This window comes from Eucyclogobius newberryi, unplaced genomic scaffold, assembly GCF_026437365.1.
Source record: "Eucyclogobius newberryi isolate DKJ021-1_F unplaced genomic scaffold, fEucNew1.0.hap1 SCAF_5, whole genome shotgun sequence".
NCBI lineage: Eukaryota > Metazoa > Chordata > Actinopteri > Gobiiformes > Gobiidae > Eucyclogobius > Eucyclogobius newberryi.
This window is the reverse complement of record NW_027316167.1, coordinates 16,949,357-16,966,987: the sequence shown is the minus strand read 5'-3', so window position 1 is coordinate 16,966,987 and position 17,631 is coordinate 16,949,357. Positions and strand designations below refer to the sequence as shown.

The 17,631-nt window shown below is 41.0% G+C and overlaps 1 protein-coding gene across 2 annotated transcripts in view; it reads left to right on the top strand.

Moving 5' to 3' along the window:
* The first annotated feature begins 3,268 nt into the window (after nucleotides 1–3,268).
* cbfa2t3 (CBFA2/RUNX1 partner transcriptional co-repressor 3) overlaps nucleotides 3,269–17,631 on the top strand; it is a 40,575-nt gene continuing 26,212 nt past the window's right edge. The window contains exon 1 of one of the 2 annotated variants that reach the window (XM_072465878.1): nucleotides 3,269–3,693. In XM_072465878.1, coding sequence (XP_072321979.1) covers nucleotides 3,519–3,693 — 175 coding nt within the window. In that variant the 5' untranslated portion in view covers nucleotides 3,269–3,518. Of the gene's footprint in view, nucleotides 3,694–12,277; nucleotides 13,198–17,631 lie in introns of those variants that run through there. The other variant, XM_072465879.1, reaches the window with a different exon arrangement.

Here is a 17,631-nt window from a genome sequence, read left to right as displayed (position 1 = left end):
AAGCAGACAAGAAGCCACACCAACACCATATGGTCGGCTCTCACCAGACGCCAACATCTGACTCTCACATGCCCGACTGCTACTGTACAAGGTGAAGAGTTACCAACGTCTGTCTCACAGTGATACTGAGTCTTCATAACTCTATTCCTTTATCTTCAACCACATTCTGTTGAAGACGATGGGTGACTCATGTACGCTGTAACCATGGCTCTGAAGGGATTCAAGACAGCCAACAATGCACCAAAACCAGGATTACTCCCCTTTTACACAAATTAGTGGTGCAATAATTAAATTATGGGGTTTGCTTCCTGTACTATGGTAGATATAGTGTCAGAATTCCAAATATGATTTGATGAATTTATTAAGGAAAACAATGCAACTTTTACAGCTTCAAAAGTTGCATTTTCGTTGTCTCAAAAGTAGAACTTTGTGACAAAATTACACAATGTACACTGTTTGCATTTTTAAAATTCATTATTCATTATAAACCTTGAATAAAGGCCTTAATATTGCAAATGCAAGTTTTGGGTTAAGAGCGTGTTGTAAGCAGTGGTGGATCACACAGCTTTTCCAAAAAAGCTGTTCTAAAACAGTGCACGTCATGCTTGTGAATACCAGCTATGTGGCACGCACAGGTCTTATGAGGAACATGTTTAGTTTTGGATTGAAATTCCTACTTCCTCTTTTCACATTTTAGAAAATCAGGTATGCCAGCTTTAACTGTTAAATCAGACCAGATTAATCAACAACAACCAAAGTTGTGACTTGAACTTTATGTTACAAACTGACCTATTCCTCCAAGTTTGTGCCACATTAAAGCAGTGGATGTTTGCTTCTGCATGCTGATTGTAGTTTTAAAGAGGTAATGAAGCCCTGATGTGTCCTCCTGCGGGCCTGTATTTGGTGAGGGGTGCCTGTGTGTCGCTGATAGAGGGATCTCTCTGACACGGATGCTCTGGCCCGACGCATCTGGAGCCAGAGCCTGCAGCCGCTGGGGGGAGATAAGGGAGGGCTCGGAACGTCCTCGCTGCCCTGCTCCCTCCTCTGCACCCGTCCCACCATGGCCTTGACCTTATCTCAGGGGAGAAGGTACCACTGGGTTGCCTCTGTGATAGCACCTTCCACAACCAGAGCTGGCCCCTGGTGATTATGGGAGAATCATTATCTTCCTCTTCCCCCAAAACCCATTTTAACCTGCCAAGATCCGAGGGGAGGGGGCTGAGCCAGGACCCTATTACAGGTACATGCAGAGGAAACCTGTGCATGTTGATGTCCTTTGAGTGCATTGGCATGTCGGGATATTAAATGTAGAATTAATATGTGATATAAAGTGTATCATTAATGTCTGTCTGTACATGTTCTATACTCTTACAATAACATGCAACTGTGTGGAACAATATTTGAAATAAATCAATTATAGAGACTCAAGAGTATGTTTTCAAGTTGTTCCTGGCAATGTTTTTTTTTAGTCCGGACACTTAAAGCTTTTCAGGACTAGCACTCACCACAACACTTTGCTTGGCTCTTCATTGAAAACTCTCTCAGACGTTTTCTCTGTAAAAATCTTAAATGTAGCAAAATACACAGCCCGTTCTCCTGAGACAGCAATCCACCGGCTTAAAGTTACTGGGGCTTCTTGCCTCTGCATGTTGAGCCGGAGGCATTCACAAAAACTATTATTGCTGATGTAACCGATGTATTACTTAAAGATATTCAATTTATATATATAAATATTGACACTTATAAACATATATTATTACTGTCAGAAATGGAGGCAGAAAAATAGCCTTCTGTTACTGTAAACTTGCATGCATATGGGGGGGAGAATTACATAGTAGGGAAATCCTGTTGTTTCTTTTCTGATAAAAGCCTCTGACGTTGAAGTGTGTGGACTTGAGTTCAGTAGTCACTTCTCTGTCCGCCTCCACTCAGTGAGTTAGAAAAGCCAACAGAAGTTTGTCTCACTTCCTCTGAGCTCCTGACCATCTGTGAGGTGGTTTCAGCCAGGCCCTGGCACATCTGTGAGCTACATCCCCTCTCACTTCTCCCCCTGTGTCTCTGCGTTTGACTGTGAGTGAGTGAGGCTGCATGTGGTCGCTACAGTCAGTGCAGTGGAGCAGGGCTGCTGTCAGACTGCACAGTTCATTTAGGTTAGGGGTTAATGAGTGCTCAGGGGTCAGGGGTCAAGAAGGCGATAGCAACAGTGTTGGTAGAGTTTCACATGAGAGCACTTTCAGCTGTTGTGACTCTATAAGGTTTATTTTGGCCACATTGATGTCACTTGTTTGACAGGAGTCTTTTCGCATGTATGGGGCAGAGCACAAAGATGAATTAGTTCTAATGGGGTCAACATGCAACGAGAATTATTTGCAATGGTTTTGATTTTTGTTTTTGAGCTTCATAAGATGATTAAAAGGGATGTACCAGACTTTTTTTTTCATGTAATTAAATAAAATATGCTTTTCCCCAGAACAGATATTTAGAATAATCTATTCTGGTGAAATTGCCACCATTATGGGCTATTTGCATCTAATTATAGAGTGTTTTGTTCTCAGCAAAGAAGGAAGTGCTCTGTTAGCATGCTAGTTGTTTACAGCTTTACCATGATGGCAAAACTCACTCTGGCTGCAGAGACCTGTGAAAGGTGCTTAACTTATTGCGGTTTAGGATGCCCGGAATGTATTAAATGTGAGCAATATGTGGACCACTGCAAAGACTCTTTGTGCTGATATTTACACTTAAGAAGGTAAAAATCAGGTACAACGTCTTTAATGTATGTTTCAATTAAGCCATAAGGTGTCATTATTTATTTCTCTGTTAGTGAATGATTTCTCTGTGGTGTAATGAACAAACTACAAGGCCTTCAAATACTTTCAGATCATAGATGAGTCTGAATTTGGGGGAGTGAAAAGTTTTATAATGGACCTCGAGGTCCACAGAACATATGCAGAAGCACACATGGCCTTAAATAGAGCATCCAGCAGGACAAATGTGGGCTGCAGATCCTGTGGTTTCTGGCAGAGGAAGCCCAGATGGAGGTTGAGGTCCTTCTGCTGTCTGATATCACTGCAGCTAGGCCTCCCAGGGGACTCGCTGCAGCTACTACGACGCACTTCTCCTTTGAGTGAGCGGAGAGCAGCAGAGCAGGAGGAGGGTACAGATCAGAGCACGGCCCCTCAGCCAGAGCATGAGACACACTGACCAGCCGTTAACATGCACTCGCACACACAGCATACACTGGGGAGAGACGCCACACCTCGCATTCAGATAGACAGGGAAAGGCTTGTGTTTTTGTGTATATTTTAGTGCATCTAATGTGGTAATGCAGGTGAAATGGTCAGAAGTCAGCTAAGAGGGTGAAACCAGAGGATTATCCAGAACAATTTGAGCGATGCCTCGAGGCTTTGCACAACTTTGATACATGCTCGCAGGCTTTGCGTGTACTTTTATTTTGGACATATACAGAGAGTTTCCTCATTAAATTGTACACCTGATAGATAATACGATCGAACTACAACATGTCAGCTGAGGTGCACCTGGAGCATCTGCAGAAGGCTCCCTCCTCTCCGCCGTTTGCCCTGCGAGTGCCCACGGTGACACTCATCAGCCACAAACAGCTCCGGGACCGAGCCAGCACACACAGAGCCCAGCACCTGCCCCTGAGTACTGGAGCCTACTACAGATGCAGAGAAGGTAGGAGCGGAGTATCCTTAAGGGCTGTCCTCTGAAGTCTTTTGGCATTGTGGTGAGTGATGGAAGCTCCCACAGCTGTCAGCTCTGCTCATTAAGTCGGAGTGATTGACAGATAATCAGTTTGGTTGACTTACCACCGGCAGCATGTTATAAGGGCAATTTAAGGCTCCTTTGTTTCTTCTGCAACAACTGTCTTGTTATAACAGTAACGAGAACTTTTTCAAGGTGAGATATAGTATGGCCCTGGACTGCAGTTTTGGTTTTACGAGAATAGTTTATTGTTACAGAGGCCAACTTCAGAAACAATGCAGCTTCATGTAAACCTTGAGTTATGGGCATGTCTGTCAAATCTGTCAAAGCATTTTTGAAGGGGACATATTTTGTATGTTACAACAGTGTTCCGTCACCATTAGCTTGTGTTGAATTATATTTGGATTTATTTGGAAATATGAATTTGCCACTATGACAACGCAGGTTTGAACAGTCGATCGACCTGTTTCTGTTACTATGCCATTTTAGATCAATATTACGGTTTTCAAAGCACGAAATGTGAAATAATGATTTATATGTCATTCTAAAAACAAGAGGGGAAAACAAAACACAGTATCGTCTTTAAGTATTATTTAAAGGTACATTATCAAACTTGTGTGTTCAGTGTTTAAAGCATCTACATTATGTATACTGGTACTCATTAGCATGCACCTTGCCGTACCATTAAAAACAAAAATACACATATTGTCTTAAAATAAAACACTATTGCAAAACGCCACTGACTTTTCAGCAGTAATAATTATTTATTTACTGACAGTTTTGTTCAATCTGCTCACAATGAAAAATTAAAATTAAATTAACGTGAATAGAAAAATAACTTAAAGTGCACTCTTTTTTTGCCAAACACACAAGGGATACTTCCAGGACTTCCAGGAAAGAAGCCAAATCGGAAAAAATGTAATTGATTCTTAAAGCACTGAAAGTAGGGCCTCTAGGTAAAAACTGCTGCTTAAATCATTGAACGGTTGAAGGGAAGAAGGAGATGCATTAAGGAGCAAACATTAAAGGCCTAATTCTATAGCCTCTAAATATGTAGAAAGTGTCTATAAGCCAGGGAGCGGCCTAATACACGATGTAGTGCATTACCTGCAGAGCTTGCCGTCTCTTGGCTGTAATGAGCTTTGTGAACGTTGCTGTGATAAGGCCTCTATAATTAGGCTTAGTCATAAGCATCCCCTCTGTAATTCTGTGATAAAACCCAGTCGAAGAACGTATTCACACAAATGCTCAAAGAGGTGAATCAGAATGTGTTGGAGGCAATTGTCAACACGACTCTTTGTCTCAAGTAGTTTACCTGATGTACGTGGTGTGTAGTGGGACGGGGTGTGCAGACTCTATGGAGCTGCTGTGAACGTGTGTGTCTTTGGGAGAGCGAAGCGTGGTGAGTTTCAGCAGGGACTTCCTGTGAGGGAGCAGATGTCGCAGAGCTCAGGCACAGCTGCGACGGCCGATAACCACAGTGGCAAGAATATGTCGGCACGCTGGCTCTTCTGCCTGGCTCTTATCAGCCCAGCGCAGCATCCACACACACACATACACACACACACGCGGGCACACACCCACACTGGTACAGACACTTCACAATAAGGAACTGCCACCCACTCACACAGCCGCACAGAGGGACCAGATAGAGGCACCAAGGCAATGAGAGAGATGCAAGAGCAAGGACTAAATCAAGGGTCTTTGAGGGAAAAGGTGCGAGAATCCCTAACAAAGGCCTGGCTCATGTCTGCTATATCATAGACTTCATAATTTGGACCCAATCCTAATCCCTTATTGCTGTGAATAGACTATTCTTCACAACATTCCATACACGTTATTGTAACTTGAATCAAATACTGTTATACATCTAGACTCACTTTGCAGTCAGTTTACAATAAGTAATGTTATATTCTAATGTATTTCAATAGCTATTACTGTGTAAAGCAGTGATTCCCAAACTTTTTTGTCTTTAAGACTAACATTTGTTTCAAACTCTACCTCCTAAATTGTGTACAAGCCCCCACAAAAAACTTTACTATTGTCAATTATTTATACTTACTTAATTACTACTCATGTCATGATTATGTACAAAACATTTTTTAAAGGAGACATGATAACTTTTAAGAGCTTTTAACCAGGTTCTAATTGTTTTCTCCACGTAAAGTTTTACTGTGATTCATACATTTTTCTTTGTTCTCAGATTACTTTTTTCTTAATCTGTGACACACACTAACCTTGCCAAATTGGTGTAGCACTCTGAGTTGCGTTCTACACATTTATCAATCTGTACAGGCTTTCACAACAACGAAACTAGCCTAAAATCCAAATTGAGAGAAAATAAGCACGGACACTGGTATAAATCTGAAGTAGTCGTTGATGGGTGATTATTTATCTTATTGTTTTATCTTTGTTGGTCATAATGAAAATTATTGGTTATACAGTGTATGTGAATGTTAGAATAGATAAACCAGATAAAGCTGACCCAGATTTTCTTACCCCTTGTACAGTGTTTAACGGTGCTTGTGGCTTATGTCAGAAACTGTGGTCCTGTAACATATACTTTACATGGATAAGGACATTCACATGAACTATAGTTACTTCATTGGAAATGGCACCTACAACCGCCACAAAGAAGCTATTAGACCACCTAAACTTCTTCTGTTGTTCTTTAGCCCTTGAGTGACATTGTTCTGATCTTTCTTAATTTCTGAAACAGTGTCTCTCAAGCATGAATGCAAATTATCTTGATTCGATTCACTTGTTATGGAATAAACTTGACTGAAGTGTGTAAAAACTAAAGGTCACAGAGGGCATCTGTTCTACAGGAAGCAGGATCAGCTAATGAAGCTAATGCTAAATATGGAAAGGCAATGGCACGTGTGTAGGAGGGCTGGTAATAAGGTGTGTGTTAGCCAGAGGGAGCGCGGTGGGCAGAGGAAAGAGAGCAGTTCTCTTCTGTATTTCCTCAGCAGCAGCCCTGTGGTTTCTATGAGGAACAGATGTTCACCACTTGATACAGTGGCTCATCCCCCTGCGCGCCCTATCTCCTGCTCCAGCACACCAACTGTCTGCTCTCACACTTATATTGTCTCTAGGGAAATGCACCAGCAGTGACACGTGATGTTAGGCTGCTTTCACCTGGCTTTTACTGTCCGTTTCCCTCACTCGTATCCTGCTCTTGAGTCAACACTTGATTTAATCAGGTGCTACTTCCTTGTCAGTCTGTTGGTCAGTGTTGGCCCTGTGCGGTGTGGGCAGAGGAAATGCCCATGAAAATAGGACCTGGTGTGCTTTGTCACAAGTGTGAGAATGACATACAAACAAAATGTGAGAGGATGATTTTAGTTGTAATAATTTGAACATGACTTAATTGACCTCAGTAATGAATTAAGAGTTTGGAAGCTCTTGTTTAGCACTCCGCCAAGTTGTGAACACATATTTTTCATGTGTACTGAACTTTGAAGAATATGTTTCATTTAATAAGAAAAGCAAAGCACTTGAAATGTGTGTATTTGTTCAACCTTTTTCACAAAGACTAAAGAGAGTCTAAACACATTATCCAGGGTAACGATCCATTTGTTTTACTTCACACAATGAAGTGATGTCATGGTTCTATATAAAAGCCTTTTGTAAAGTACACAAGTAATTTTACAGAATGTCATGGCCGCAGTAAACTGTTATTATGTAGTGCACTTGTTAGAGTTGTCATGTGGCACAAACAACCATGAAAGTCAAGGGCATTTCTATGGATTAAATTCAGAAATCCCATCATGTCTGAGAGACTCCAACAAACAACACTTTGCTGCTCAATTACAAACAAAATGTCAGGGGTCTGGCGGTGCAATTTGTAAAAGCAGCCTTGGTGAGTGCGTGCTTGAGTGGGCGGGTCAATGATCCGTTACACCACGTCATATTCTCTCACATTCATATTTGTTCGTTGCATTGCAGAGAGGCTTGAAAGCAATATTTTCAAGATGTTAACATAGGAAAACATCCTCATGGGTCATGTGCTACAACGGACATAATAACTTGATGCTACTGGGTGTTAGTAATAATAGTTCTTATAGAAGAATTCACAAGATATAACTGTAATGCCATGGCTATAAAGCTAGTTTATTAACATCTTTTGCTGCAATTATTTCACTTCTCTGTGCCTCTTGATGTCCATCCATCTTCTTCCACTTATCCAGGGGCCGGGTCACGGGGGGAGGTGTCTAAGCAGGGACTCCCAGATTTCACTCTCCCCAAATACTTTCTCCAACTCCTCCAGGGGGGTCCTGAGGAGCAGCGGCTCTACTCCGAGCTCCTCCTGTGTGATTGAGCTCCTCACCCTATCTCTAAGGGAGATAGGGCGGAGGAAACTCATTTCGGCCGCTTGTATCCACGATCTTGTCCTTTCAGTCATTACCCAAAGCTCATGACCTTAGTGAGGGTAGGAACGTAGATTGACCGGTAAATTGAGAGCTTTGTCTTTCGACTCAGCTCCAACTTTACCACAACGGTCCGATGCAGCGATCCGCCTGTCGATCTCACGCTCCATCCTTCCCTCACTCGTGAACCCCGAAATACTTGAACTCCTCCACTTGGAGCAAGGGCACCCCACCCACCTGAGGAGGGCAAGCCACCTTTTTCCGGTCGAGAACCATGGCCTCGGATTTGGAGGTGCTGATTCTCATCCCAGCTGCTTCACACTCGGCTGCAAACCGTCCCAGTGCATGTTGCAGGTCCGGGTTTGATGGAGCCATCAGGACAACATCGTCTGCAAACAGCAGAGATGAGATCCTGTGGTCCCCAAACCGGACACCCTCCGACCCCTGACTGCGCCTAGAAATTCTGTCCATAAAAACTATGAACAGAACCGGTGACAAAGGGCAGCCCTGGCGGAGTCCAACATGCACTGGAAACAGGTCTGACTTACTTCCAGCAATGGAACACAGCTCCTGCTCCAGTAGATAGATAGATAGATAGATAGATAGACCTTCTAGTCCAGGGCCTTCTTTTGATGTCTCGTTATGTAACTCAGCGAGTTTGGTTAATGTTAGATGCATTGATATAATTTTGTTTGTTTTGGCACAAATGGCGTGTGTCGATAAACTGGAAACAGGTGAGGCCCATGTGCACTAGCTTTGTTTTGCTAAGTATGTCAGCTCAAGTTCAACATAGATGTTTCCATTACCGGAAATATTTTATTTTACTTTTGTTGTGAATTTGAAAATGTTTCTGTCTTTATATTTGTTTTTGCTGTTTTCGCCTGTGGTGTAGCTCCCCCTCCTTGTGTGGGATAGACCGCTTTGGGGGGTAGTGCTGCTCGGTACAGTTCATTTAAGAACGTGCGAATACTGTACTAATCCACTCCAGAGCAAAGCCATTGAAATGTGCTTTTTGTAATGGTTTACTTTTCTCTTGGTGATAGGGAAAGATCCTATAATTTACAACCTTCATTTAACCAGGTACGAACCCATTGAAATCGAGACCTTTTTTTCAAGGGTGACCTGGGGCAAAATAAAGACATTTTAATAAAATATAAAAATAAAATAAAGACACATTTAAAATAATTACACATTCAAAAGACACCGAAGCAACACAAACTACATTTAAAACCACAGACAGACAATTGTTTAAAAGAATAAATTTGAAAAATATTTAAAATACAAAATGCTTACACAGTTAAAAGAAAAAAGACTTGCTTCCGAGAACTATAGTGAAAGATAATTTAATGAACAATATCATGTAACAATTTCTGACAGGGCTGCCTCTCCAAAATGATTGCTAACAGCTACGGTACTCAACATTAGTCTTGTGTCTCCTTTAATCAAGTCAGATGTAGTTCTTTCCTTTTTCACTGAGCTGTGGCCAACATCAATGTCTTAAATGGCAGCCCATACAAGCAGGGCCGTCGTATAAGACAGGAGAGGAGAGAAGAGCTTGGTAATACAATGGGTTTCTTTTCAGTAAGCCTAGGGCCTTATCTCCTCTCAACACACCAGCCTGTGACTACCACTATAGGAAAGGATTTACAATGTGTGTGGAAATGGTGCAAGTTCTCATTTTTTTCTCTCCCTTTAACCCTACTGACACACAGAGAAATTTCCATACAGACACAATGGCCAGACCTGGGCCTTGTAACTTGCACACAGGCATTCAGGAGATAGCAGCAACATAATAGAGTCCAGAATAAGGTGAGGGAGTGTGGACTGACAACGTTAGAGACAAAGCCGTTTTCGTCATTAATGGCATCAAAGGGGCTTCAAATTGGCGTATTATAGTGCAAAGAGTTCATCCCACCCAGTGCCTTTCTTTGTGAAGTTTATCAAACCGGCCACATGGAGTGTTGCAGCTAACCCAGTGACCGCTCAACAAAAGGCCAAATTAAGAGGACTGAGACGGGGACGAACAGAGGGGCTGACAGGTTGACTGACGCAGCTCCCGAGGAGAATAGCATCCTGTCAATCTCCAAGCTGTCACCTTGACGCCAATCCTTTTCTTCAGATGCAACCCCCATCGCCAACCTCTGTCACTCAAGGCCACACAAACACATACCTTATTTTTCTTTTCAATATTTTGCATTCTGTGGCAAGAAAAATAAAGTAATCAACGAGCAGAAAAAGTATTGTGGAGGCCTTCAAAACCTTTTCCTGCGGAGTAAACACAACAAGCTACTCATGATGAATCCATATGAACTTGGACAACAACAAGAGTTAAATGTTTGGGGAAAGGTAAATAATCAATAGTATTAGTTCCTCTGCTGTTCCTCACATGCACTCCAGGGAAAGTGTTTAATGCATGCAAGATAGATAAGTTACTGTCATACTGTGGAGCATCACAATAATCAAGACACTTAGCAGGGGGAAATGAGTGCCAGTTAAAGATCTTTTTAACTCTTTGCTATTTGTCCTAATTTTTTTTTTTTTTTTTTTACCAGATTGTAAAAGAAAATCAAATTAAAAGCTTTGAAATGTTGAAGGAATTGGTTTGGAAAAACAGTTATAAATAAGAAGTTATTATAATCAAGAAATAAACAAAGTAACGACTATTATAACCCCCTGACTGAAATATGTATTAAAGCGTATAAATAAGAACTTACAAGGGGAATAATATCTAAACTATATAATGCATTCTGACATTCACTCTACTAAATACATTAAAACTAAATGGGAAAAAGAGGTTACTTTTGTTTTGACGGACAAGGAATAGGAAAATGTAAGTACTTAGCAAAGGAGGTCTACAAAGTCACATGTTTGGAAAGAATTCTGATGAAAGAATGGGATTTGTTTTTTACTACACCATGTCAGAGTGCTCATCATTCATAGGGAGGGGCTGCATGTTGGAGAAACTGTGGTGTCCAGAAGGCACGTAATTAGCATGTGTTCTCGGACTGTAGTGTTGCATAAAATATTGGACAAAAATTAATAAGGCACTACAAACTGTTGTTGACACCAGCATCCCACTCAATTTCCGAACAATGTATTTGGGCAACATGAATAGATAACTTTGGAACATATTTCTGGCGGCAGCGGAAAAGGCCATCATGAAGAAATAGATGACACGTACTGCATGACCTATATGCACTATAAAAATACAACAATGTATGAATGCAATGAGCAGGCATTTTGAGCTCAGTCGGGAGGTAATGTGCAGGCTTACTGGAAAAGAGTCAAATTGCACTACTTCAGCCATGAGTGACGGCAATACAATATTTAAGTAAATATAATAATGCACATCAATAGCAGTGTTTGGAAGGCTGTATGAGCATTATGAGGCATATACCGGTAGGTGGATAACTTAATAGTAAAAGTTATAATGTGATGTTATAAGTGACACACATTCAAATTGTTTTAGGCAATCTGAAAAGGAAAATAAAAGAAAGGGTAGTGCTTTAGTTTAATTCATTTTTTAATATTTTGATTGTTGCTTTGAAGATATGCAACATTTAATATTGCGTGTATTGTTTAGTGAAAAATGCTACAAGAGGTGATTCAAAATAAGATGAGTGTAGTGAATTAAACTTTAAATTGGTTTATTTAAAAAAAAAAAAAGATATCCTTGTAAAACAAAAAATGAGTGAATAGTCATCAGTGAGTCTTTACGTTTGGATCGCAGACACGGATCCTCCCTCTCCCTTGTCTGTGTGGCTTGTTGGTACTAGGAAACAGCGCCGCCCGCGGGCAGTAAGCGGTAATGTCACAGAAATGCACTCACCTACAAACCGCACTTGAACAGTCAGTGACCTAAACAGGAAAAATGAAACAAAGTGGGTCAAGTCAAATTTAACGCTTTACATTTTGACTTTTAACTTATTTGTCTATGTTTTGTCTTTGATAGACCCATGTTTCTGTGATATTCCACAGGGCCATGCTTTATGGGAACCCAGAGTCCCCTGATTGTGCAGCTAATAAAAGCTGCACGTTACTATAATGTTAAAATGACTTGTGTTGTTTGATTGTATTTGTGCTTTAGTGTCCGCAGCTGGTACTCTGGTAGTGGTATCTAAAGAGAGGGAGAGGAGAGAGCGGCTGAGCTCGGGAGGGGGAGAGAGAGTCTCCAGATGGTGTTTAAACGTAGACAGAAGGCTACAGCGAGGACAGAGCGCGAGGAGGAGGAGGAGAGAGCTGCGGTTAGAGCGCGCAGTGGGCCCGCCAGCTCCGCTCATCACTCAAGACTAAACAACTGTACCAAAAAGCTAAAAATACATCAGCTGATCGGACGGTTCGACTTGTGTGCATGTGCGTGGTTTTGTCCTGGAGAAGTGAACTCGTATTTAGGTTATGCGGCGATCTGCTGCGCGCCGCGCGTCTGTGTGAGCGCACCAGAAGAGAGGTCTGGAAGACGTGACACAACGGCAGAAGAACAAGACACTTTGGATGTTTATGGACCACTTTCCAACACGTGGGGCTGTGGCAAAACTGTCAAAACGCGTGTTACGGTTTGAAGTTGCAGAAGGATTAACAGACGCAACCAGGTGGAGCCACTTCTTTATCGCGGGACTCGGACACGAGGATTTGTTGACTTATCTTAACAAAGACTAAAAGACACTTGCGCGAAAGGACACTGATAGTTGTGCCTAGGATGGTTTTAACCAAGATAGAGGATTTACATGCACGGAGAAAGTTGTGATTTTTCGCAAAGACAAAAGAAGCTGAAAAGACAGACTGCAACACCAAAGACACCAAGAAGGAGCCGGGGCTTTGAATTGCCCACTTTATTCCCCTCACTTTAAGTCAGCTAAGAAGAGAGAAATACCTCATAATTTATTAAACTTGGAAACCTGTAAACCCCCAAAGGAACAATTTCTGACCGTGGCTTCAACCTGTGTCTCCTTTCAAAATAAGTAGATCTGTCATATTCAGCACTATATAAAAGGCTTTATTTTTACAAAAATGTGCATCGAGACGGTCTGAGAATCCGTTTTACAAACTCCGGTGTGGATTACCACCGCTACTATTACCTCAGCCTGACCTCGACCTTCACCAAGTGAGTACAAGTCTGCTTGTGAAATAGCTGTTAACTTAATTAAATGATGAAATGCACTCACAGACGCCGGTTACCTGCCAAGTCACCTATAAATCTCTAATGCTTAAAATCTGTTAACTTTGTGAAATCTTTGAATTTTCATACAATGCCTTAAACCTTAAGACTTATAATGAAATCAGAATTATGCAGTCGTCATCATATTAAAATGCTACAAAAGAATCTTTAATTTAAAAACGACTAACCATCACCTTATAGAAAAATAATGACTGAAATAAATAAATGTTAACAAAAAGTTAATAAACAATTTACACTGTAGTCATATGCGGTAAGATCACAGGATGAGTAATAAATAACAGATAAATAAGTTAATAATGTAGACTACACAAGGCATTTGTAATTCATTTTACATTATGGTACATTCAACCCCTTTGTGAGGCAACCAAGCCATGGTCCTCTCCAACTCCTTTAGATCTACAACATCACTCCATACAATGAAAATAACTTTTGTATTTTCATAATATTTACACATTGTAGCCTACGGTTTGTCTGTTCTGGTAATGTAAGTGAGTTAGTGGGCAATCCTGCATTGACTCCTTTACAATGTAGTTATTTTTTCTCTGCTTGTTGACATTGTGTTGTGAGTGAGACTGGCCCCTGTGGTGATGATCAAAGTTGTGTTTGGACAAAGCGATGACACTAAATCTTGTGTAAGTGTGAACCAGAGCTCCACCTGGACAGAGCAGAGAAGGAGGTGTAAGTAATTTGAATTGTGTTTGAATATATATATATATATATATATATATATATATATATATATATATATATATATATATATATATATATATATATATTAGTACATGTATAATTGAGAATTGTATTAGAAATTGAGAATATAGATTTATTAAGTGTTCAGTACCGTAAGTGCCATGGCAAGTGCTCTAGAATAATCTACCATTGAATGATATTAGAAATACACAGATTATAATATTATATCATTTTGTGTCTGGTCTCTGGCTGTGGGGACACTCCCTGGAAGGAACAAGCCAAAAGGTCCTGATCAGAGCACTCTCCTGCCTGCGCCCGGTGAAACACTCAGGCCATTTTCTCTACAGGACGTGGTCCAGTATAATTGGCGCTGGTAAATATCATCTGAATAATTGAACAGCGCATAATAGTCTCCAACAAAGGATAAAAGGTTGCAGGGGTGAAACCGCAGTGCAGACACCCCACCGCACATTATACCAGCCTCCATCACAGAGAGCCAGCATCTCTCTCTATACAGACTGTGTGCTTCCCAATAGGCATGGAGCAGTTCAGATTGGCCCACTTCATCATTAAGTAGCTATCTTAAAAGGCGGCCCATTCATTATGACTCCAGCAAGTGAAGTGTTTATTCAATCTGCATCCAGCACAGGTGCACGCATGCAACATACAATATCATTTTCCCTTAGGCGGGTGCACCCTGGACAGGGGCCAGCTCGTCGCAGGGTTAACACAGAGACACAGACAAATATTCTCTCTCACATTCATTCACTAGGGGCAATTTAGAGCCAACTTTGCCTAACACATGCATGTGTTTGGACGGTGGGAGGAAGCCGGACAGCCAACACGTAACTCCCAGAGATATCATGTGATGTTGGTCTGGCCCGGGAATCAAACAATCTCTTTCTTGGGAGGCTAACCGCTTTGCCACTGTGCACCCCTGAACACCCCTGAACACCCCTAAACACCCCAAACATCGTGGACCCCTAAACATTTGTTTTGCTTTCAAATATGTGCAGTCTGAATGAGTAATAGATATGTAAATATATTTTCTGCACGACTTTCTATTGACTGCAATTTTTGAACATCCCTTTAAAAAGTATCATAATAATCAGATTTTCAAATACTTTTATTGATTGGAAACAGACTGGATTTGTGACATTCTTAAAGTATATTGCATGTAGCACAAATATATATATATATATATATATATATATATATATATATATATTTTGTTATGTAAATTTCACATAATATTTTCTTTTTTCTGGCCCATATTCTTATGTACGCACGCAAAATCATTAAAAAAAAAATTGGCAGCTAATGTATATCAACCACACATCAAATGATCATCATATCTCTACGGCCTCTTTAAAAGTTCAGCTGTAGAATATCAGAGGAAAGTTCTTGCCTTTCCTATATGTTCCAGTGGAGAATGAGTACATGCGTCGCTTGTAGAAGTGTGTGGGCTTGTTGAGTGCACCCGGTGTGTCTGTGTGGTAATTATTGTGATCTAAATGCGGGCCGTGCAGGTGAAAGCGGCTGTCTCTTAATTAATGAGGGAAGCAGATGGCCTTGTGGTGGGCGGGAGCTGCAGCGGCACAGCGCACACGGTCAGGTGGTCAGCAGAAGACACACACACACACAAACACCTGGGCGGTCAACACAGGCTGCCTGCATGTGTCCAGGGAGCTGTTTGCATATTGTTATGTCTGTATTGTGCAGGTTTTGCATGTTTCTATGATTGTATGTTGTCAATCAGCCAGTGGTGAGGGTTTTAACAAAGAAAGACGAAAATGGACCGAAAAATGTGTGTGACAGTCACTTGTAGATATGTAAAGTGATGCATATAACCAGAGATGTCAGCAATGTGAGGGAGCAGATTTGATGGTGAAGGTGAAGGGTGGGAGGAGACACAATTCCCATTAGAAGGCGAGATTGAGTCCAGAAGAGCGAGACAAGACAAGAGTCTGACAAACATTTTTGTAAATAAATTGTTTGAGTTCACAATTTTTGATTTCGATTGATTTGTTGTCGTTTTAACACTGCTTTATGGAATTACAGTTTCTCAAGAGGTGTAAACCTGTTTTTGGTCTCAAAATTGCTCTACATGTGTGCACCTTGTGACAATATTATCTTGCAAGATCTTATGGCATGCGGTTTGGTCCCATCTGTAGTGAAAGTAAGACACTGGTGATAATATAAAGAAGACAATGGAAGCTGGCCGGGCTGATAGTTCTGCTGCTGTAGTGGAGAAGGTTGGAGGCAGGTTGCAGTGGATAAGTAAAATAAAATTACTTGGAAAAATGATGTATAATGAATTGGTTGAGGGTTGTGTTGTTGATCTGAATTTGATTGATTGACTGCATAACAGGTGATCAGAGTTAGAAAGGACAGTCAGTCTAAATAGGTTGAAAATGCACTTGGTGTTAAAGGGGAAACAATATTATAATCAGGTTATGACAAGACAAGTCAGTGCATTGTTAGTACATTTTGTGTAATTCTAAGCAACACAGCACATCATTTGAATTGGTAGTTTAGTAAAAGATTGCTAACCTATGGCTCTGTGAATAAAATCAGATACAGGACTCACAGAGTCCTGTATCTGTGCAGCCCCGGTGTAGTTCCAGCTGCCTCCTACTCTGCGGCTCTGGTCCTTTCTGCCTTTAAGTCTGTTCCACATGTGTTTGACATTAGTGTGACAAGGCTGGCCGGCCTCTCCGGGGATATGGGGAATGTCAGAGAAGAGAACAGCTTCCCAACATCTGATGGAATGAGGAACAGGCTCGGAGCGTTGGACTGGCCTGCTGACGCCACTGTGTGGGAGTGCTGGGCGGAGGTACAAACCAAAACCTCAAATGTGTGTGAGAAATCAAGCTTGTATTGCCTTTAATCACAACAGCATGCTCAGAAGGATTCTTAAGTCATCCAGTAACATCCAAGTGGCCTAGTTGTACGACTCAGCATGGAGTGTGGAAAAGTAGCACAAAACAATTAAGCGTTATCAAAGCACGAGCTAGGCTACAGTTCTCTTGCATCCAATTGCTTTGTTTTGCATTGTGTTTCAAAAGGCAGGCCGCTGCATTTCTTGTATGTTAACATGCCACCAAGATGCAAATGTTGTCAGAATAGTTGAGATGGGTATACATCTCGATAATGATAGTAAGACAATATTAAGTCAGTCTAACAGTAAATGTGTTTAAAAATATCTTAAAACGCATTACTTGAGTTTGAATTATCCAACAAAAATAACTCACAAAACTGCAGCAATATCACCACTGTTTATACAACATTCATTTTATTTTGAATCAGCTCTTTTAGCATTTTTCATTATAAACAATATATGCAATATTCAAATTTTGCATATCTTCAAAGCAACAATCACAGTATTTTCTCAATTTTGATATATTGCCCACCTAGATGGCAGATATGATGACACTGCAACAAGATAACAAATAATATTGTTATTTTTCAGCCTGACAGAAGATCCCTTTTTTCCTCACCTAGATGACATCGTTGACCACCCATTTCCATTTTGCTTGATATGACATATCTTTTTTTTTACATTTATAGTCCATAGTTTAAGCCAAACTTCCTCCTCCTCCCTTCCTTGTCTTGTGCCAATGTCACCCTCTGCTCTACTTCCTACTTTTCACTTCCTCACCCATTTGT